Source organism: Mustela putorius, unplaced genomic scaffold (assembly GCF_011764305.1).
Source record: "Mustela putorius furo isolate JIRA1106 unplaced genomic scaffold, ASM1176430v1.1 tig00003909_pilon_pilon_pilon, whole genome shotgun sequence".
Lineage (NCBI taxonomy): Eukaryota > Metazoa > Chordata > Mammalia > Carnivora > Mustelidae > Mustela > Mustela putorius.
The window spans coordinates 32,211,781-32,235,284 of record NW_025422057.1 but is presented as its reverse complement, the minus strand read 5'-3'; the positions used below and the strand labels follow the sequence as shown (position 1 = coordinate 32,235,284).

At 48.3% G+C, this 23,504-nt stretch overlaps 1 protein-coding gene across 50 annotated transcripts in view; it reads right to left on the bottom strand.

The window, feature by feature from the left end:
* Nucleotides 1-23,504, bottom strand: part of SORBS1 (sorbin and SH3 domain containing 1) — a 226,494-nt gene that overhangs the window by 9,936 nt on the left and 193,054 nt on the right. For 23 of the 50 annotated variants that reach the window (XM_045068675.1, XM_045068690.1, XM_013054714.2 and 20 more), the window contains 5 exons: nt 23,181-23,348; nt 19,647-19,693; nt 15,581-15,695; nt 15,300-15,425; nt 13,427-13,621 (listed from right to left, as the gene is read on the bottom strand). In XM_045068675.1, the coding sequence (XP_044924610.1) occupies nt 13,427-13,621; nt 15,300-15,425; nt 15,581-15,695; nt 19,647-19,693; nt 23,181-23,348 (651 nt within the window). Of the gene's footprint in view, nt 1-364; nt 425-11,108; nt 11,883-13,426; nt 13,622-15,299; nt 15,426-15,580; nt 15,696-19,646; nt 19,694-23,180; nt 23,349-23,504 lie in introns of all 50 variants that reach the window. The other 27 variants (XM_045068659.1, XM_045068662.1, XM_045068664.1 and 24 more) reach the window with 4 other exon arrangements.

The window sequence follows — 23,504 nt, the reverse complement described above, 5'->3', positions numbered from 1 at the left end:
TACAGAAGAATTTGGACTTTAGTATGAATATTAAAAAAAAGGCAGCAGCATAAAAGCCTATAATTAGTGAGCAACTGTCACAAATGGAATAACTTCAGGATAGAAATGCAAGTATGAATTCCCCGATCATGCACTAACCATTACTTTCATCCCACATATAGGCAGAGTACAGATATTGTCTCTAAATTCCTCTGCTCTCTGAGAGGGAAGGGGTGGGCCTAACATTTCCCTCTGGGACAAGAGCCATATAACTCTCGCAAATAATGGCTCTACGAGTTAGCCAGGCATTACTCCAGCTGAGACTCTAGAAGTCAGTAAGGATTCTCTTTAGGAAAGCTACGGTCTTATTCAACAGGCATCTTACCACATAGCTCTTTTCAGATTCTGTGAGATCAGGTCCTGCTCTCAATGAATGATGAGAAGGCTGTGATCACCAAGCAAATTATAAGGGAGACATTTTAGCAGATGTCACATTGGAACGGATTCAAAATAAAAGTGTGAGCAAATACACGTACCACACCATCACACTCGATGACGCAGGAGACTCATGGCCTACGGCCATTGAGTTTCCATGACAACACGGTGGGCGCACAGGAGAAAATGCAATGTACGGAATTAGAAGCAAGCATCCAGGCACTGGAATGGGAGGTTAGGGATATGAGCACAGTGAGCTGAGCATGAACAGAGGATCCCCAGACCGGCAGGAGAGAGACACAGAAGGGCTGCCTTAGGGAACAGTTATGAGCCTCCACAGACACACACACTGGTCCTTTTGCTCTCAACTGGCAAGCATCTGCGGATGCAGTTTCAGTTATCTTGCTGACTGGAAGCCTCCGCTGGCAACGCAGGCTCATAAAACTAACAGGTATGCCACATCTGCGTACTTATGAAAACAATCAGAAATGCTTCTGATAAACTCCTTGGTGACATCTGAAGTATCAGACAAGACTGTTGCCCTGGAGAAGTCTGCACAGGACACCCTCCAGCCAGGTAGGAGTTCAGATATCTCACAGGACAGAGTTTGCTTCCAGAAATAGGACTGGGTGTCCTGACACAGCTGCAGAAATGAAACCATCACTCTTCACCCACTGGCTCAGCTACCACCTGCTGACATGGAAACGCAGGTGTGATTATGGCCAGGCCGACCCATTTTTAAAGTGGGTCTCCCACAGGATAGGCCAGGAAGAGTGTCTGGAATCATTTCCCTGAGAAAGGATTCAATTCCAAGCTCTAAGAAATCTCTCTAAATAAGTATTTGAAGAGCCATGCTTCTTGGAAAAACCCTCTAGGTAACATGTACCAATAGCAACAAGCCCTGGTAACTTGGGGCCTTCTAGGAGGACACTCCGATCTTCTATATATGACCCACTTGATTCACAGAGAGGCCCAGGGCCTCCCCTGAGGTCACACAGCAAGTCAGTGGTAGATTTGTCTTCTGGATTCATCTACTGTCCCACTGGATCTTTCATCCTTAGACCATTTCTCACGTCATTAAGAGTGCTCAAGGGTATTATTTTCCATGAGTCCCACAGAAACCCTGGAGATAGGCACAGGGTTTATCATTCTGTTTGATTTTAAAACCCAGGAAGCTGATGCTGGGGGAGGGGGAGTTTGGGGCATGTCCCAATGCCATACAGCTAGCAAGAGGTCAAGCTGCTGGGCTGGCCCTCGTGTGCACCACACCATCCCCTCATGTTTAATTCCGCTGTAAATGGCCTCATCCTTTAGCATGTCACACAGGACTGAATGCCACCCCAGACATCACTTCTGTATTCCCGTCCTTTTGAGAAACCTCTTCAAGTTCTCTAAACTTCTTCAAGACGCTAATCCTTTAAACCCTGGACTCTGTCAGGCGTAAAGGAGGAGCCAAACCTGCCAGAGTCCTTTTCAGGGTCCTTCTCTAACATCTCAGGACCTGCTGGTCTTTGCCAGGTGACCTTGTGTGGCCCCAATCACCACCCATCCAGCCTCTGGATCAAGGCTTCTGTGTAATCCCTTCCTTGATCTCAGGTCATCGCCAAAGTAACTATTTCCAAGCACTTGCTATGCGGGCTTTAACGGGGCGGAAGAAGGAAATGTACTCTGACAGGAGGATTTTATCAGGAGGGAAAACTCTAGAAGTTCGAGCTGTCCAGTAGAAGGGCTGCCTGGAGAGGAAGGGAGCAGCCAATCCCAGCCACTGTGCTATCACTTGATGGGATGCTGTGGGGGGACGGCTTCTCAACCCTCTGTGTGTGCTGCTATCTGCTTGGAGCCCTGTTAACAGGCAGAGTCTGAGTGGACACACCTGGGGTGCATCCTGAGACTACATTTTAAAATTTTTATTTTAGTTTTATTTAAATTCAATAATTAACATATAGTGTATTATTAGTTTCAGAGGTAGAGGTCATGATTCATCAGTTATATCACACCCCATGTCATTCCAGAACATGCCCTCAAGATTCTTACATTTTTGCTGATGATGCCTCTGATGCTGGTCCACAGATCAATCTGGGAGAGAAAGGCTGTAGGGGACCTTAATTATCCTTCACTGAGATTCTTTGGCTAGAATGTGCCAAGACTGTTGAATGTGGGTCACACCTCATGAAAATGAAAGTTCTCATAATAACCAAAATATTTCCAAACTGTGTCTGTGGCCTAATGACCTCAGGTCAAATGCAGAACAGAAAGAGGATGTGGACCATCTCTACACATGGTGGTCAAAGCTTACAGAAGCCCTGTAGCATCTTTCAGTGAACTTAATCTCCAAGGAGTGACTAGACTTGATCATCAAGCAAATATTTGGTGCTTCAGAGAGGTTTGGTACATCAGGTATGTTAAAAAGGACCCGAATATTTTACTATCCCTTTTTTGCAAAGCACTTAAAAACAAACACACACCCCCAGCTTTCAAAGCACATAGAGATCCATGACCTCATCTGACTTTTACATTAACCCTTTGACTTAGAGAAGGTGGAAAAGGACTTTTAAGGCTCAAGGAAGCATGAAGTTTGCACAACGGGACAAAGCCACTGAATACTGAGTGCTTGGTGTCTACGTGACATACACCACTTTCTTCTTGAGTCCCGCTGGGATAGCTAGGACCATAGCAACATCTAGCTTCTGCCCTTTGTGACAATAGGTCACTTCTCTTCCTGAATACTTTTTCTTTATGTAAAAGGTACAGTGTGTGGTAACAGATACGGTCCAGTCCTTAACTTAAGGATGCACAGTACTGGAAGGGATACTGACCCAGCTAATACCTTCCTTGGTTTCAGGTCATATGCAAATCAGAGGATAACCGCTATCATTGCCTTCACATCTAGACGAAGTTGACATCTAGTACAAACTTCAGTCATCCCCGAGGTAAGGATGATTGGACTCCTTACCCACAGTTTGTGGAAGAAAGGACAAGAGCAAGATAAACATTTATCCTATTACCTAAGGTTCAACTTCTCCCTGTTTGAAATACATTCCTTACATTTAAATCAAACATATCATGTAGTTGGGATAGAAACCAGTTTTTGATCGGGGGTGTGTGTGGCAATGTGGACCCTCAGGAGAGCTGGAGACCACTGATATCCGAGGCAGGGATTTGCCCTTCGCTTTGAAGGCCACTTACTTTCAGATTTTTTTTCTTTAGGTATTTATTTTTCTTTCCCTGGCCCCATTTTCTATTTTATTTTATTTTATCTTATTTTATTTTATTTCATTTTAGAGAGAGAGTGAGCATGAGCAGGGGGAGCAACAGAGGGAGAGGGAGAAGCAGGCTCCCGAGCCCGAAGCGGGGTTTGATCCCAGGACCCCAGGGTCATGACCTGAGCCGAAGGCAGACACTTAACCAACTGAGCCACCCAGGTGTACCTCCCTCGCCCCCATTTCTAACTGTGTACAGCTTTATAGATCTTTTCCTCTGAACCTACGCTAATATGGTAGCCAATAACACTTGAGATGTGGCCAGTATGAAATGTGCTGCAAGTATAAAAATATAAACTGGATTTCAAAAACTTAGCACAAAATGTAGACTGTAAACTATATTACTAATAATTAGACAGATTATATACTACTATATAATTACATTAATAGTTTAAATACTACAGTAGCTATGTTGGGCTAAATGAAATACATTGTTAAAATTAACTTCACTTACTCCATTTTACTACCAGGAAACTTTAAATTACATACATGATTCACATTATATTCCTACTGGATAGTGAGGCTCTGAACCCTCCCCTGCCTGTACATAAGCCTAAAAAAAAGTAGATAAAATTCTAATTACGACCTCAGCCAAGATTAAGAATAAGAGAGCATTATCCTATGCCAAGCACATTTCAAACTCTTGGAGATATATTCGAGTTTTGTTTTTTTGTTTTCCCCCAACATGGTTAGAAAAACAGCCATCAGCCCTCCACCCCCAACACACACAAACTGCACTCCAGCCCCCCCAACCCCTCCGAGAGCAAGCAGGGTTAGCTGTTGATTTGGAAACTGTTTTGCGTCTGTATTTGCACACACACTCACAAACTGCCCCCCTTGGCCTGGACTGCTGGTTTTATTCTCCCCAAGTGAGCAGTCCTGCAGGAAGCCTTGCTCAGTTGCCTTTCTATCTGCTGTTCACAGAAGACCCCCAGGAGTCTGACCCCAGCCTCCCTTGAGCTATTAATCCCTCTGGATCCACAAATACCTGGTGCTCACAAGGAGTTAGCAAGGTTCTTGTCCAGCTTTGGGTGTGTGCCAAAGCCTTGAAATCCCAAATAAACTCTCCATAGGATAAAAAACAGCAGGAAGTCCTGGAGATGTGAACAAGACTAAGGACCTCAGCCTCAGAGTGGTCCAAGTCCCTGGGAGCATCACAGATCCCTTCTGCACCCCTGTTCCTCCATCCGCCTCCCCACCCCCTGGCCCCTAGTCCCAGTCACTCAGAGACAACATTCCTCAACCCACTGCACACACCTACCCTGTCATCTGCTCAGACCCCACCCCACCTCTCTTTCTGGTGACCCACACTGGCCTCTCAGGGGAGACCAAACTGGGTACAAGGAAATCTGGGTTCCAGGCCAGGCTACAAAACTAATTCATAGTCTTTGGAGCAAAATGTGGAATTTCTCTGGATTTCAAATTCTTAGTAAAATAAGAGGATTGGACATGATTAACATAAACATCCTTTTTGGCTCTGAGGTTCTCGCATAAAGGCCAAAGGGCATGCATCCTATGAACTGGGAGTTAGGGTCTGGGAGTGGGGGTCTGACCAGGCTTAAGGATGGAGGCACCTCACACGGCCCCCTGAGGACCGGGTAGAGGGCTTCTGACGCAGCCTCCAGATATGGACGGAGGGCTTCCTCTGGCAGTGTGGGGGCTGAGGGGTTGCCCTGCATGGTGGCTGATTCGCAGCTCTGGGCACACCACAGGCAAACTTGGCCAGAGGAGCCAGAGGCCTGACTGATTCAGGGTCCTGGCTTTCTAGAACACTTCCACAGGACCCTCACAACAGGACCAAGTTCTCCTTGAGCTCATTAAGAAAAAGATCCCAGCTTAAACATAAAACAAAATAAAAACCAATCGGTCCAACTGTTCCCCACCTAGATACAGTCCCCTTGCTCCACAGAGAACACAGCCCTTTGTCATCACTCGAATCTGATGACAACACCAAACTCAAAGGCTCAGCCTTCTTGTCATGGTCTACAGTGTGTGGTCTCTTTCCCTCCTAAAGCAATCAGAGGAGAAATGGCAAATGTGTATTCAAAGATGAAGAAGCAAAAGCTTTGCAAGAGGACACCTTGATACAAGGTGAGAGAGAACAGGGAGAAGCACTAAGTTACAGAATGCAAATTTTACGTTTTCTAAATTCTGGATTTGTGGAGCACAGAGTGGGAGGAGTCTTCCATCTTCTACCTTCTCCTCCTCCCTGCCCCGCCATCTTCCTCTCTTAGGTGGCATAATGGGGTAAGGAGGATACAGCACGCTGCTTCTCTGTCTTTTCCCTGTTCCCTTGATATCACGTAACGGGTGTTTACAGAGTCCCAGGGACAGGCCCTGTGCCAGGTGTTAAGTCTCCACTGCCTCTCATTTCATCCTCGTAACTCAGCAGGGTGGTCCATAGTTACCTCACCCTACGAAACTACAACATGTGTGAGCTGGGAACTGAGGAGCCCGGATGTGAACCCCGAGCTCTCAGACCCCGGGTCCTGTACACCCCACACCACCCTGATGCTCCGTGCTTGTGCTCTGCCCGAGGGACCCATCAGAGTAGCCGGAGAGGTCACTGACCAGGAGGTCAGCTCAGGAGGTCCTCTGTAGCAGGCATGACGGTTGCTATCGATATCTGCCATGGCTCCTTACACCTTTGGAGGGGTGGACACTTCAACTTTAGGTCTTAGTTGCCGACCTCAGGTGTTGAGAGAACACCTGCTGGTTATTTTTGGAACTGCAGCCAGCGCCCCTCTCCATCCCACTCTTCGTTAACCACCATCCGAACACATTTAAAGATTTCCCTTCCAGGTGAGGCAAAGGAGAATGCTTCCCATTTTCAGCTGGGTATCCTACCACTTCTGATTTCCTTAATTTCCACGCTCAAAGCAGGCCCTTGTCTCTGTTCTTATCTTTCTGGGAACAAAGCTGGCTACCACATAGTAAGGGGCATCCCCTCTGAATCCGCCAAAGCCTGTTTCTGTCATCACCTGAGCGGCATTCTCTGCTTGCCTTTCTCTGAGGCTGTGAAGTAGTTTATCTGTGCTTCTCAGCTGCTTTGAGGACACACGGCTTTCCCAAATACTGATTTCTGTCGTTGACTGGCTTCCTTCCCTTTGGGACCCAAACGAATATCGTGAAAATTTTGTCACTTTTCTCATCTCACAATAAAAGTAGAATAGACTAGCGGCTCTTGACAGACTCCCAGGAAACTCGGATGGACTCGGGGTGGATCTCCTGAAACTTGATGCAGAATTGTGTGTGCATGCCCCTCATTGTCCCCAGACTACTGGCCCACAGTCCACAGCTCACCTCACATTCTCAAAGGTTCTGTGACCCAGAAAAGTCTGAGTCAATGGAGTAGAGGATCTGAAATTATTCTTTTTAATTCAGAAATTCTATGAGGATCTCACAAGCTCATTGTAGGAACTCTTAAAAACCAAGGCTGGATGCCAGTCAGCAAATAGTGCCTCTCTCTGGGGAAAGTTCAGCAAATAGCTGATGATTCTAATGACTGAAGATTTGTAAGATGATCCTCACCTTCATGGTCTTGATCATCCTAAATCTTCTTGGCCAAAATGACACCGGACAGAATCCAAGAATTTGGTGGATAATTCTGAACTCTTGGGTGTTTTGTCTATACGTATATTTTTGTCCTAGTACACCTCCCAAATGAAGGGGAAAGCTTTTCATTTTTCAGTTGTGAAGGTCTACAATAAACTCCTTACTTAAAATTTTGAATTTGTTCTTTTCTCCCCCTTTCAGTCACACAGGATTTTTAGCTAATCATAGAACAACAATGCTAAAAAGACCTTCAGTTCTCTTGTCAAAATCTTTTGTTTATGGATGAGGAAGCTTCCAGAGAAGGGAAGTGATTCATCCAAAGACACACAGCAGGCCACCGGCAGCACCGGGCCAGGGCCCAGGGCCCAGGGTTCCCGACTTCCGACACAGTGCTCTCCCCAATACACCGTGGTTCCCTGAAACACCCCCTGCCCTTTATTCATCGCTTCCACTGTCCAAAGGATACACACCTAAAAACGTGAGCAACTGACCCAATGTGATTTCAGTTTGGGAGTCTACAAAGGCGTGAAAAGCCAAAGCTTTCACAAGTGTTCATCCACCCCCAGAGCTGGGGGTGGCAGGGGTGGGGCTGGACTGGAGAGGTGACGAAGGGGGAAGGAAGCAGCCATGCAGGGACTTAGCACCAAACAGGGAAGTCTGACAACGGATTCACAGGAGGCACCGTGAGGAAGGTGACTAGATGCTGCCAGTGGGTGTCCACGTGCTTTCCAGCTCTGCTCCCAGCCCTTCCCTGGACGCCCCCCTTCCATCCGCCTGTGGACACCCTAAGCCTCACCCAAAGCTCAAATCTCACACACCCCCTCTCATGTTCCCACCTGTCTTGGCTGGGTTATTTGCTTGCCTTAAATGACACCCTCTTGGTATTTGCTTATAAACGTCCCTATCCTTGAAGTCCAACGTCAAATGCCACTTTTCTTTCCAAAGTCTACCAGACTTCTACCTTCTCCCTCCTCTTGCTTATTATTTCTCCTTATCCTGAACATTTAGGGTGAACTACCTGACTCTCCTTCCCTGTCCGCATTATAATGATTTGTGAGCATTATCTTTTTTTTTTTTAAAGATTTCATTTACTCATTTGACAGACAGAGATCACAAGAAGGCAGAGAGGCAGGCAGAGAGAGAAAGAGTGGGGGGTGGGGTGGGGAAAGCACGCTCCCTGCCAAGCAGAGAGCCCGATGTGGGGCTCGATCCCAGGACCCTTGGACCACGACCTCAGCCAAAGGCAGAGGCTTTAGCCCGCTGAGCCACCCGGGCGCCCTTGAGAGCATTATCTTATCTTCCCCTTCCCCACAATGGAGATCATACATAGCTTTGACTGGGGTCCATCACTTTTTTTTATCTTCTCTTTCACTCAACAAGTACCTATATTTATTGAGTACCTTCTCTATGTCATGTGTCATGGTCCCTGACCTTAGGGCGCTATCACTCTAATGGTGACACAGACCAGTGAAGGGAAGAAGACAACAAAACTGAGATACCCCAAATCAGGTGCCAGAGCTGGGGACACACAAAATCCGGGCACTTAATCCAGTTTTGCAGGGGCAGGGGGAAGCTGTCAGGAAAGGCTTCTGGAAGAAGTAACATCTAAGGGGAGAAGTGAAGGGCAGCTGGGGATTATCCAGGCAAACCAGCAGGGAGGTTGTGGAAGGCATAGCCGGCTTGCTGTCTAAATGGTCAGATCACATGAGGCCTTCGATATATGAGCAATGAAAGAAGAAAGGGTCGTAACATTTCAGACTGTCTTTTCATTTAAGGTACTCCGCTGAACTCCCTCCACTTACTGGCCAGATGTTCAGCCTAGCTTCCTAACAACTATCATAAAATTGAACTTTGGTTCAGTTCCCCACAGCAAGGAGAACAGTGACTGGCGATTTTCCGGATCAAGCACGCTGGTCTGGAATGCATTTATACAAATAAGTGACACAGCCTGAGGCCCTAGCAAGCTGACAGGCCACCAAGGAACAGTTGTCCCTGAAGTCCTTTCCATCTTTAGCTCTATCATCCCAAGAGGGCCTCAAGGGGCAGGGAGCTTCTGCTGGTCCCCCTTTTGTGAGTGGTTGGCTCCGGTTCCCAGTCACAGGAGGCTAAAGTAGAGGGGCTGGGTGGGAGGTTTGGGGGCAGGGGCCCCTCTCACACAACCTTCCAGCTCTCAGCAGGGAGCCAGGCTGGGGTCAGGGCCGGACACACCCACAGAGAAGGGGCTGGCGCTGGAAGAGGACGGGGAAGGGTGGGACAGGAAGTGGTACGCTTGGGTTCTGGAGGCCCACCAAGAAAGGAAAACCATTTTCAACAGGTCCATCTTTCCATGTTGCCAGCTACCCACCCCACCCCTGCCCTCTCCCATCCTCCGTTAGGAAGCGGGAAGTATATACCCCCCGACTGGCCCAGAGTTCCCGCACTATGCACACTTCCTGTACAGGCTGGCCCCTGGATTGAGCTGTGCTGACTCACAGAAGACAGTAAACCAGGTCTCCAGGCACCGTGGGCTGACTTGGGATGTTTACAGAACTGTTCCCGTCAGAGACACTGAATTCTTCTCAGCAAGCCCCTTCGCCATCTCTCCCCAACCAACTGCTCTTTGCTTGGTGGGACGCACCCTTCTCTTCCTCCTGAAACACACATTCCAGGAGTACCTTCTCTGGGACCAGGCAAGGCCTGCCCCAGGTTCTGCTCTTTTCCCTGGGTCAGGGAAAAGATCAGAGTGGGAACAGGAGAAATGGTCCTCATTTCGCTCAGTGTGGGAGAAATAATCCACTTAAGGGACCCCTCCCACAGGCTGGGCACCGTGCTTAGCTCATTTAGTCCTTACAACTGCGCTATGAAGACCCTATGAAGAAGAAACCACTTTTACCTCTACTTTGCAAGTAGAAAACTGTGGCTGGCTAGCCTGATTATTTAACACTATCCCACAGATAGATCCCGCTTTCCCACGGAATGTGATCTTGGTGTCTACAGGCCTCAAATAAATATTTATTGAGTGACTAAATGAAACTTCACAGTTTTAGGTCTGAGGATCAAGCATAGTGTACTGGGGGTATTATACGCAGTAAACAACAAACGAGGCGTCTTCAAGAATTCCATCTGCTACTGAAGGCATTCTAGAATGTTCTCAGTTCCAGAAGTAGCTCTGGAATCATGATCTATCTGCCAAGTTCATCCTCATCCCCATCCCTAATTTTTTAGCCCTCAAAACACCCTAAAGCCACTTTGGTCCTTGAAATCATTGTAGCTGACCCAGAGAGAAAACGGGACAGTAACCTAAAACCCTGGGGTGTCCATTCAAGGACCCTGTCCCTGCTGGGGTCCCAGCGCTGGGCCTGCATCCATCTCCTCAGGACCCAAATGCATTTGTTCGTCAGCGAACAAAAGCCCTGTGCTCCCACACGAACACGAGACAGGACGAAGACCTGACAGAGCTGGGCGCCGGCAGTGCGCCAGGGGTTACGGAGACAAAGTGCAGCTCACACAAAACCAAACCACACGGAGCCAAACTGAAGCCTGGTGTTCTCAGCTGTGTTAGAACAAACAGAGGAAAGTCTCCAAGGCGTGAATGGATGAGAGGAAGGCTTTCCTTCTCGTGAAGCTTTGGCACTGGGCCAGGAGGCGGCCAAAGGGGGAGTGACTTCTGAATCCCCTGAAGAGGCCAGTGCGGACTGTCCTTTACCTCCAAGTGTCCCCAGCCTGGCACTTTAATCAGTGGCCCCTCCGTTCCCTCCTGGGTACTATTTCTGCCCCCAAGGCAAGCGAAGGGCTCTCATTGGCATCCATGGGGCCATGGAAGACGGGCCACGGGTGAGACGTCCAGCCCACCCTGCCAACTGAGATGCCAAGGCACCCGCGGTCATGCTGCAGGCCTACCTGGCTCCCAGCACTCCGAGCGGCCTTCCTCTCGGCCTGCTCGCCACCTCTATGCAGCTCTGTCTGCTCAGCCTCCCTTCCCGGAAAAGGGCTACCCGGGGGCTTGCCGGGCCGGCTCTCCTCGGGCGCACGGAGGTCTGAGAGTCTCTGGTCCGCGCTCAGGCACCTGACCACGTCTGAAGGTCTCAAGCAGCTCTTCTTAGAGATCCTGGGTGCTCCGGGGTATCGCTCACCTGCCTCCCGCTCTGCTCTCCTCTCACACTGTCCGCGCTCTTCTCGCCTCGGCTGCCGCTTACCCTGGCTGCTAAAGGCGTTGCTGAGCTCCGAGATGACCCTATCAGAGCTCCCCGGCAGCAGCTGCGGGAAGCTATCTTGGTGGACACCTGGGGGTGGCATGTGGACACCACTGTCCCCGTTGACGTGAAGGAAGGTGGGAGCTCCGGGTGCCAAGGAGGCAGCTTTGTGGGAGGGAGGAAGGGCCAGCGGGGCAGCCAGCGAGCGTGGGGCGGATCGATCGGACCAGCTCGAATGGGGAAGGCTGAGAGAGAGAGAGGAACCCGGTCTTGCCCACGAGGAGAGGGGGTCCGTGTTATAGACAGAAGTTTCTGGAAGAGGAGGCAGGGGTGGGGTCAGGGCCAGAGGCCGCCTGCCTGGGACCCCAACAGTCAGGGAGATCCACTCCGAGGTGACAGCGTGCATCTCCGGGGACAGGGCTCGGTGGGGGTGGGGCAGGGATGAGGGGGCCGGCACGATGAGCTTGCTGTGACTGGCAAACTTAAAAAGAAAAGGAGAGAGAGGAAAACAAAGGAAAGAAGCAAAAAGGTACAAGAGTCAGCATAAAGAAGAGAGGAGGAAAATAATCACAAGGGATATACAAAGAGGAATGAAATGCAGAGGACGAGGACACTCTGGTGTCCAAATAATGAAATCGTTCGGGTAGGCTGGAGAGAAAGTGGGATGTGGCTGTGTGCACGTGTGTGCACAGTGTGTGCAGGTGGAGGAAGGGGGGGAAGCGAGGGGTATGGAGACGGGAGAAAGGGGTCCATCGGGGTGGTTACAGACAGCCCTGGCACGGTCTGTGGAATGGGACTTTCATAGGGACACACTGGAAGCCGCCCACCCCGCCACAGCCCACCCCGCCCCTGCTGCCACTGAAGAGCCTTGACCCACACTACGAAGGGAAAAAGGTGCCCTGCCACAGTCCTGCCCCTTCTTTGGGCTTTTATTCTCTCTAGAGTTCCCAGCAAAGAGCCTTCCAGAGATGGATATGAGCAGTGGAGACATTTTGTTTTATAGTTGTGCTTGGCTACAGTGAAGTGAAAAATCTCGCTGAGTTCCTCTAATTACTACGAAGCAGAATGGCCTGCACTGACTCCATGCCCCCTCCCCGTGACATCGCAGGAGATGGAGCTCGCTGTGCAGGAAGCCCTGGGTCAGCCCGTCTAATGCCTTCTGCCAAGAACCATCCCCGGGGTCAGGGGTGGGCAGGTGGAAGGAAGTAAGGAGAGGATGACAGAAAAGAGGCACCATCCCAGTGTCATCCTGGGTCCCGGTCCGGGTCCCGCTCTCACACTGCTGGCCATTCTCCCTACACCTTACCACGGGGGTACGGTCAGTGGCCTTCACAGGAAGTCACCCCACCATGCCTCTTCGGAACCCAAGGTCCTAATTCTTTCTTGGGGAAGTGGGGATGGGTTGGGAATAATTTATATATTTTATAAAACAAGTCCATTTATAATAAACGCTTAGGGATGCAAATATCTTACGATGCCTGTAAAACTACTTCCTTTTGGCCCAGCGTAAACAGGGACGCTATCTGTTCCTTTCCCAGCCTAGTTCCTGCTTGCAAACAATACTCTGGATCTGGTCTATCTGTCTGAGGATGAGGGTGCGAGATTCTCTCTTTCAATCTTTGCCTTCTGCAGGCGGGCCTTGACCAGTAAGATGCTGAAGAGAACCGGCCTGAGTCACGGTATGTATTGGACAGCAGTGGTCCTCAGACAACCAGCTTCACGCAGGATAGGATGCTCCTAGTTTTGGACCAACTGCTAAAGTCTCTCATTTCTCTGGCCCTAAGCATGTTATCCCCAGAGCCATCACCTTAAGCTCTTCTTTTCCCCAACATAACAGTTGTCCCTCCAAGTTCTCGAAACACGTCATTTGTACCCATGAAAACAAACCCTGGTGTGTACCCTCTGCATGACTGCAGGGAGTTCCTAATCACAGTGCTGCAGAGCCACTCCAGAGGGCCTGCGTGCCCTCAGCACCGTGGACGGGTCGTGAGGAGCGTGAAGACCAAGGACGAGAAGTCTAGGTACCTGCGGGCTCGCGGTGCCGCTGCGACTTGGGGAGGAGGAGAAAGGCAGGTCGATGTAATCCACGGGGTTTTTCACCAGGGGCCGCTTGATCACGTCCACGTAGGTGATGGGGAAGATGCCCTGCCGGGACGTCCCTGGGATCCTCCCTTCGTACCAGTTCTCGTCCACCTGTCGGAGCAGCGTGATCCTCTCGCCCTGCAAGACACGGCAAGGACGGGTCCTTGGGCCACCACGTCTTGGCAGGTCTGAGGCCCCTGCCTGCACCCTGCGCCAGCCTTCACTGTTCATCACATCCTTTGTTCAGAAAAGCCTCCCTGGCTAGACTCGGATAAAATCAGTATCGCAGAGATGAGGTGCTGACAGCAGGAGAGCTACCTGGAGGCTGGGAAGGCAAGCTCAGTTTTCACACACTGCAGCAAACGAGAAGGTCAGAGTCATCCCCCCAGCTAACAGCGGATGGAGGGGTTTTGCCTCACTTATCACAGAATCGATATCCGGTTGTCTCCAAAAGCAAAGGTTTGGGAGGGTTATCTTTTTTCCTTCCCTTTTAGAATTTTGTTTCCCTCTGTACCATTATAGAAAAGTAATAAAATCATACATTAAGTGGAAAATAAGTATTACTCAGATTATCACTTGGGTAACCACAGTTAATATTTTGATATATGTATTTCCCAGACTTAATTCTGTGCATGTGAATTAGACTTGCAACATATTTTTCTTATGAAAACTGAGCAAGCACTATATTTCACTTTCCAGCCTTCTTTTTCATCCTTATGACACAGAGTTAAACCTCCTCCTTTATCAAGAAAGAGAATTCTAGGGGCGCCTGGGTGGCTCAGTGGGTTGGGCCGCTGCCTTCGGCTTGGGTCATGATCTCAGGGTCCTGGGATCCAGCTTCGCATCAGGCTCTCTGCTCAGCGGGGAGCCTGCTTCCCTCTCTTTCTCTGCCTGCCTCTCTGCCTACTTGTGATCTTTCTCTCTGTCAAATAAATAAATAAAATCTTTAAAAAAAAAAAAAGAAATAGAATTCTATGGTTTTAATGCTATGGTAGCAATAGTGCAAGAGCCCACCGCAAGCTTTTCTCTGACACACACATGTAATGACTTAATTATTGGTCTCCCAATACTGGGGATGGAGGGGGCTTCTCTTTCCCATAAGATAGTTCATCTTTTTCTTTCTTTCTTTCTTTTTTTTTTTGAGTTTATCTTTTTCTAAGGCACATGTTCACTTCCCTAAATCCTCACTAAAATTAGTAACTAATAACTTCAGCAAGCCAGAGAGTTTTGACATGGGAAGACAGTGTCTGCTTGCTGGGAAGAAAGGTATCACTGCACAGCTCACTCGTGTGCCAGGCGAGCACGCCGAGTCCTGGAGGGCACCAACCAGATGCCATGCTTTATGCTGAGGGCTTCACGGAGGTGGTTTCCTTGAGCCTTCTTAAAACAGCTCTAGGATAGGATCATTTGTCTTCATCTCCCTGTGAGCAAAGGGCAGCTTGGAAAAAGTCTTTAACTTCCCAGAGGCGAGGTTGACTTTTGGCCGCAGAGGACTTGTTCCTCTCCACTGGGCCATCGGAATATGTCGTAAACCTAGTCACGACCACTTTCCACATCATGGGGTGCTCAAGAGGTCTAAGACTCCAGAAATACCGCCTTTAATCAGTGAACTCATGTGACTAAACTTTGAGAAAGCCTAGGGTTTATTTTTTAAATCCCTCACCTCAGAAAATTCTCTACCTGCCCTTCCTAGACAGGGCACAGCTCTCGGGCACAGGAACGGTACCATGAGACGAGTACATCACCGTCGCGCCTCTTCCCCCATGAGAATAGGGCCATCCAAACAGCCCCAGGGCCGAGAAGAGAGGGTGCTTACCTTTCTGAAGGACATTTCTACTTGCGTATCACCATTGAAGTTGAACTTGGCAACAGCTTCTCCGTATTCCAAAACCTGCACCGGCGCCAACTTCTTGGGCTGAGCCTTCTCAGCAGGAGGAAGAAGCTGAGAAGGGAAAAGAGCCAGAGGAGAAGGAAAAGAGAAGAAAGCGAGGGGACAAGAGGAAGGGAGGAAACAAAAAAAAATACAAGTTCTTGGTAAGGGCGTGGTGCTGGGGGCAGGACCGGGCTGTCCTGGGGAAAGAGAAGAGGTGACCGTACCTCGATGTAGGAGCGCGGGAAGATGCCCACCCGGCCGTGGTGCTCTCCTTCGTACCAGTTCTGGTCGATCTGCTTGTAGATGTACACAATGTCCCCCTTCTGCAGAGGAAGCTCCCTGTCAGCAGAGGTCAGAGCACGTCAGCATACGAGATCGTGGTGCCTCTCGCAGCGTGAGATGAGGACATGCCACATGTTAGCGAAAGGAGACTCTGACTGAGGTCAAAGGGGACTAATTACAGAAGGGGGGGCTCCATATCCGGGAGAGAGAACCCTGCTTTTTAGGAGGTTATATCTCTTTGGGCCACTTTTCAGTCTTCTGTGGGATGGACGTTGACCTTCAAACCGGCTCCCCACTCCAAGGTGCTCACAGGCCTTACGCGTTTGTCGTGGGTTTTCTCAAGGTATTTTTTGTGAATGCTGGTCTTACGCTCAGAATGTCTACGCAACACGGAACAATGCGCCCAGCAGTCTCAACTGATGTCCAGTAAGTGACAAAAGTCTCCCTGTAGGTGCTTTCATTGTCTTTACTACCCTTCCATGCCGAAGCAAGGCATGCTTTCATTGCTGGAAATGACCATCAAGTTACTTGTGAGAGGCTGACATCCCCGTGTCGTTCCGGCCGGCCAGCCCAGCCAGCCATGTCACCACCCCCCCCCATCCGTCTATCATCATGTAGTAGAAAGGCTCTGAAATTAGCCAGATCTGGGTTTAAAACCCAGTCACACCATTTACTAGCTCGGAGACCTGGGGCAAGATATGGAATCTCTCAGAGATACTTTATCTGAAAATAGGAGCTAAGTCAGAGTTGTTGGAAAAATGTAGCAACAAACTTAAAGTAAGATGCCCAGCATGGTGCCTGTTACAGAGCTAGCTCGGGAAATGTGAAGTCGCTACTTCCTTTTTGACATGGGAAGAAACCTTAGAAAGAAAAGTGGATTTTCCTTAAAATGTTTGTCATGTATTTGTGCAACTTTTCTGTCTCCATCCATCCCTTTGCTGGCCTTAATAATGATGCTGTTAACCTCTAATCAGGGTTCCTTCTTAAAAAAAAAAAAAAAAAAAAAAGAAAGAAAAAGATAAATTATAAGTAAAATAAAAACCCAAATGAGGATAACAATTGTACCAATTACAGCTTGAAAAGTTTTTTGAGTTAAAAAAAAAAAAATGACCTAGATCTTTTCCATTTGCATCAAACCAACAGCAATGGAAAGAAAGGCTCTGAGTGCAATTTGGAGGGGGCAGGCCTGTGTCCTCTACTGTGTGCCAGAAGTCCCACGGTTCTGCGAGGGACGCTGGCTAAACAATGGGGGCACATCTGGAAGACTTTACACAAAGTCAGCACTGTGCTGAGTGCAAGAACAAGGCAGCCTTTGTGGCTCTTGCACTGGTAGACCAGATTCTAACCCTGAGGAGGGTGAAGGAGATCTGGGACATTTGTCTCTGTAAGAGAGAATATTTGCGGCCAGTTTTTTGCTGTAACTCTCCCTGGGTGTGTTTGAATTCCCTCCTCTCTTTACCCCCCAACCATGGACACATGGCTGTGCTGGACCCTCAGCATATCCACTCCTGCTGGAGACGCTCTCTGCTCTCCCGCCCTCAGTGGCTCGCAGCTGTGGAGACTCGCAGCTGTGGAGATGGGTGAGAGTGTCATGGCCCCCCAGTAAGCAAGGAGGAGGACAGCTCCTGGGGGGCTGAGAGGTCTGCATCCAGCCTTCCTGCACTGTGGACCTCATGCCCATCTCCCGCAGAACCTCACCGCAAGGTCTGGTGGTAACAAGGTTTGAGAAACAATAATACGATACACTTCAGATCTTTTCTGATACACTTCAGATCTTTTCTATTCTCAGCACAGTCGAGGCTCGGGTAAGTCCTGCAGATAAGAACCCTGTTTAACTTCGTTGACTTGAGTGCTCCTACAGAACACTTTTTTGAGTAACCTACTATGAAGAAAAGTAGAATCCCGTGATTAAAGACGTTTATAAGATCCAAGTCAATGGATCTATCATCTACTCCTAAAAAAAAAAAAAATGTTTTATTAACTTTTCTGGGAGGGAGCAGTAACAGCACCGAGCCAGGAGGAAGGACTCCTCTCTCCAATATTAGCACCATTTTAATTCTTTTTTTAGAGAGAGTGTGTGTGCGCAGGGTGGGGAGGGGCAGTGGGAGAGGGACAGAGAATCTTAAGCAGACTCCACACCCAGTGCAGAGCCCAACATGGGGCTCGATCCCACAACCCTGAGATCATGACCAGAACTGAAATCAAGAGTCAGACATTTAACTGACTGAGCCACCCAGATGCCCCCAGCATTAGCATTATTGATAAATGGTGACAATTCCATCTCAGTCAGCCTTCCCTCTTCTATTGGACAAAGATGCTCTAAGGAAAAAATTGTTCAGACTTTTTGATGAAACCTACATAAATATGATTATCATCACAATACCATACAATGACTACATGTACCTCTCTCATTCCAAAGGAAAAAGGGAAAAAGGTAATATTAATTTGTATAACTCTGTTATCTTCTCTTTGGTTAAAAAGAAGGGACAGGGGGAGATGCTGACTTTTGTTACATGGTGCAAAATGTTTGCTAAGTATTACCTCAACTGCCCTGCAAGAGTGGCTTTTTTTTTCCATTTTATTTTATTTTTTTAAAAATACTTTATTTATTTATTTGACAGAGAGAGAGACACAGGGAGAGAAGGAACTCAAACAGGGAGAGTAGGAGAAGGAGAAGCAGGCTTCCTGCAGGGAGCCTGATGTGGGGCTTGATTCCAGGACCCTCGGATCATGACCTGAGCTGAAGACAGATGCTTAATGACTGAGCCACCCAGGCCCCACTATGTCCATTTTATAAATGAGGAAATTTGAGGTAGAGGTCGGTGACTTGCTCAGAGTCACAGAGACAGCAAGGGGCACAGTCATGATTCAAACACAGGGCTTCCTGACTCTAGAGCCCATCTCTCCAGTACACTAGACTGCCACTTCTAATTAGCTAATGAGCTAAAGGACTGGAGTAATTACAAACAAACCAAACACACCAGATTTGTGCGTAGTTCTAGAGACTGTGGCCTGGTCACTCATTTTGTGTTGGAGGATATCAAAATCCTGGCTGAGTAGTCTTCTCCATGGCGTTACTCAGTGACCAGTGATGAAGAGCTTTCCCTCTCATCACCAAGAATGGAGATGTGGGGGGCCTCCCATCAGCAAGACAATGGGATGACTGCTGGTTATTGCTGCCAATGGAAACTCATGGTCCATTTTAATCCATAATTAGACAGGAGATGAGTAGGTTCCTTCTAGAACCCAGTCTTTGGTAGCATTTTCCAAATTCCATTCCATGGAATAGAAAGGCTTTCTGGTCATCCAAATTTAGGTAACACTGGGTAAAATAAGCTAATCAGGTTTCTTCATTGAAAGCCTTCTAGAGCCATTACTATGCCAATAGCAAAGTCTCTTTGGGAAGGAGGCACGGGAGGTATAGACATAGTGTGCAGTGGTTCCAAGGCTCATTTCTAGGATAGAAGACAATTTTTAAGAAATATTTTACAGAGCTAGCCCTTTGGGGAATATACTGCTCTCCTGTGTGTTCCCACAATCTTTGAACGTCATCAGACGTCATAGCGAAACTAATAAAGTTATTATCCTAGACACTGGTTCTGGTACCTCCCATAGAAAGAGTGGGTCAGATTGAGCCACCACTTCATCAAGCAAACGGAGTCCCTGGATAAGAGGTGGCAGGTGCCCCAGTGGTAGAAGCTCAGGCTCTGGCACTAGGCTGCCCAGGTTTGAATCCCCTGCATCTATCACTGACCAGCTTCGGGAAGCTCCTTAACGTCACAGCCTCTCTGTCTCCCTATCAGTGTAATGCGGATAACAACGGCCCCAGCCCCAGAGGGTTCTGGTAACCACTGAATCAGTTACCATATTTAAGAAACGTGAATGGCATTTGGCACGTAGGAAACTCTATAAATTACTGTTTTTAATCATCATTGTTTTTCTCCATCTCTTTACAAGTGAGCTGTGTTTCAATAGAGGCAGTTATAAAAACAAATTGGTGGTACTTACTTGAGGGTCTGAGCTTTAAAGTCAAATTTGGCTCTGGCAGGTCTCATCTAAACACAAGAAACAGTGACAATTTAAAATCACAATTTATGAACAATGAAATGGACACATTTTCAAAAGTTTCCAGAAAGCAAAGCAGAAAAAGTCACTCTAACTAGTTCATTCTGGTGTAGAAATCTGGGCAAAATTCCACTTATCTGACCTCAGCAGAACACTAGATGAATGTTTGATCAACTATGTCATGCATGAGAATCTCCCTAAGGAAGCCAGATTTGGGGAAGAGATGCTTTGAAAAGTCCCAAAGCTGCAGCACTGTTTCCCCAAAGCTGACCATGGCTATTAAAAAAACAACACACACACACCAGTCGGCCAGAAGTCCCAGACATTCCTACTCTTTGGGGGACATCTTCTATTCGCCTGACTTAAATTATGATTGGCAAGTGGACGAAACCCTCGTTCCCCTCTCACATGACGTCATCTTTGACTCCATAGATTTCTCACGGCCTGTGAGATCATCCCAAAAACCAGACAAAGCAAGCCCTGAGTTCATGCTCTTTCTCCAAAGCTTCCCTTCCTTTTGGGTAGCCCTCTCCTTCCAGACTCCAGGCCTGGAAGTTCTCCGCACACTCCAGTTCCTCAGGTCTGTCACTCAGTCACACCAACCCTCCCTCCAGAACCTTCCACAAACGCACTCAGCTCTGACCTCTAGCTCCTCCACTCACAAAGCTTCCTTTGACTTTGTGCCCTCTTTACTTTCATCTACGGTCACTCAGGAGCACAAATAACATTCCTCAGATACTTCTGTCCATCACTTCCTTGCTTTGAAGTTGGCTGAAGCGCTCAAGTATCCCTTGGATCAAATCTGAATTCCTGGTAAGGGTTAAGGGTTTTGGGTAATTTCTCCCCAATTTCACATACTTTCTCTTCAATATTTGAGGACAAAGTGGAGAGGAAAAATGTGAGACTCAGTGAGAAAAAAAACCTGGTATTTAAAGGCTCTCTGAAGCTTAGTTTTAGGTCCTAAACCCATCAGTGATAGGTCTCCTATTTGCAGGCTCCTTAAGCTGAGATCTTGTAGGAATTTTCTTAAGGATGGTGAATGTCCCACAGGAATTTCTTTTTGCATTTTCACGTTGATGTTTTGCCTCTATCTATCTGTTCACATATATATTAGAGGCCAACTGAATGTCCACTTTACAATCCATGCCACCCAATTTCAATGCCTGAATTTGAGTCTGTGACCAAAGAGCACAGTTTAGTAGTTGTAAGGGAATAAGAAAAGAACGGCTGTTGACTTAACGATAAATGACAAGTTCATGGGAGAAGGCCAGATAACCAACATTGTAAGATGAAAATTTCACAGTGATTCCAATTAAAAAAGAAAAAAAAAAAAAAGATGGTCATTACCCAAGGATAGTCAGCTGTAGAGCTGTGAGAACTTTAAGAAACGTATACCAAACAGCACCAGATTCACACTTTGAGTGGCAACTGAGTTTAGGCAGAGGGATATCACCTATCCGTTATATTAATTAAGTTTTACAAGTGTGTAATTAACTACTTAATCTGTAAATTGGCTTAGGCCAATACTGGGGAAAACAAATTTATTTCCACTAAACAGAAGCCATACGTTACTCAAAGTTCAGAAAAACACTGATTCCATGGGGCTGTTAAGACATATTAGGAATCTTCATTGCTTATGCAAAGCAGCATCTCCCTCTTCACCTGCCTCAGCCTCCCTGAGACTCCATCTGTCTACCCCTCCCCTGGCTCCCACAGGACTGTGCCACCTGTCATAGCAGAGACCCCCCCACTAGACTCCCAGCTGCCCAAGGGCACAGTTTGGGTCCTGTTTCCATTTCCATATGGGGCCTCGCCCAGAGCTAGCGGTCACCCACATTCTACTCAGTGAGGCTGGAGTACATCTCCACACCCCTGTGCACCTGGGACTTGCTGGTCTCTGTTCTCCCACACCTGTCAGTCAACGTCCTGGGCAGTGATCCTCAAAGTGGGGTCTCTAAACGGGCATCATCAACGTCACCTGGGAACTGGTTAGAAAGGCCATCCTCGGGCCCCACCCCACAATTAGAACATCTGTGGATGCAGCCCAGCAATCTGTATTTTAACAAGCCCCCGGGACATTGTGATGACCGCTTGAGTTCGAGAATCACACTCGAGAAGGGAGACGAGGTGGGTTAGGCAGTTTGCCTGCCTCTCTCCAAGGCTGTTCTGCCCCAGCGGCATTTCTGTGCACACGTATTACCCATCCATGTATCTGTGTAGCCCTGTGCCTCGTGTGTTCCCCCCTTCCCCATCACTAGCAAGTGGGTAGGTCTGCGAATGAGGAGAATCCTCAACAGAGCCTTCAGAGTACGGGGTTCTGAGGAGCCGAGGGCTGAGGGCTGGGTCTGCCTTTCCCTTGCATCTGAGTCAGCACCTGCTAACTTCTGCCTCAGTGTCCTTCCCTGTCCCTGCTTTTCTTTCATTCTGGTTCTCTTTCCTCTTTGTCACAGAAAGCTTCCATTTCTTTAAAAACAAAACAAAAAACCATTTGATGAGAATAGCCAGTGCCTCTGTCACTCAAACGTGGAATCATGAATATTAATCTGTTACACTGAAAGATTTATAAACCTGTCCATGCTTTCATGTCACTCCCTTAGCTTCCTCTGAAGCCTCAGACACACACACACTTCCCCAAAAGGAGCTAATCCTTAGGGGACCCCAGGGGCCACACGGCAAAACACATTGTGAGGCAAACAGCAGCATCTGGCCGGGGTAAGAATTTCAACATGTCAGCCTCCGTGCAGGAGGCCAAGGCCTGGATAAAATCACTTCAAAGATCTGTGCTTTCTTCCTGCCTTTTATAATATTAAGCTTTGTAATCTCAGCTGAGAAATGTCAAAATTAAGGGAACAAATGAAACGTCTCTCAGAGAGCTCTCTTACCCTCCATGGGCTTATCCTAACCCCAAAACTCCTTGGGTTTCAAAAGTCTTCAGTGAGGCTCAGCACTGATAAACACCTTATTCAATTAATTCATCATTTGATCCCGAGCGGCAATAATATTCTCTGATATTTGGGGATATTTGGCGTAAACAATGCACTGCTCGCTGACTTTTATAACAACCTTCATGAAACCGCCTCTTTAAAGAAGAAACTTCTAATCGCTCGTGGGACAGCTACTAACGCGCGCAGACTGAGGTGCAAGGCTTCTAGGCGGGCACAGGCAGCACAGTGTCACCGTACAATGCAGGATGTGGGGGGCTGGAGTCATGACGGCAGCCGATGCTCTAGGCATGCATGGGGTGGGGGGTACGCCAGCAGATCCCGGGCCCACAGCCAGGCATGCTTGAACATACAGAGCACAGGACATGATGGGACTCGCGTCCGTGACCAGCCACAGAGGAGCCGAAGCGAGCCTACAGAAGCCGGGGTGACAGATGCCATCTGGAGAACTAACTCGGCCTACAGAGGGCCGTGCTGAGGGGAGGCGCGGGCATTGCTTTGGGTCAAGCAGCAGACGGAGGCAACCAAAACAGACCTCTGACCCAGATTTCCTTTTGGCCGTATCGTCTATATTGAGGAGGTCCCCAAAGCGCTCATTAGTGATAAACTGATGGTGCGTCGGGATGACGCCCGTGTGGCGACGAGCTGCGATATCGGCCTCTTCTTGCTCACGCTTAAGTCGTCTCTGGTCCGCTAAAAGTTTCTGCCATGAAATTGCATAAAAGGGGCAGTAAATCATCCGGTGCAGGGTGTTGGAAAACTGCCAACGCAACAACTAAGAAGCAAGGGACTGGGTGAATAGTGGGGACACACGGGGGGTTGGCGTGGGAGGGGCTTCATGGCCACAACTCCTGCGTCC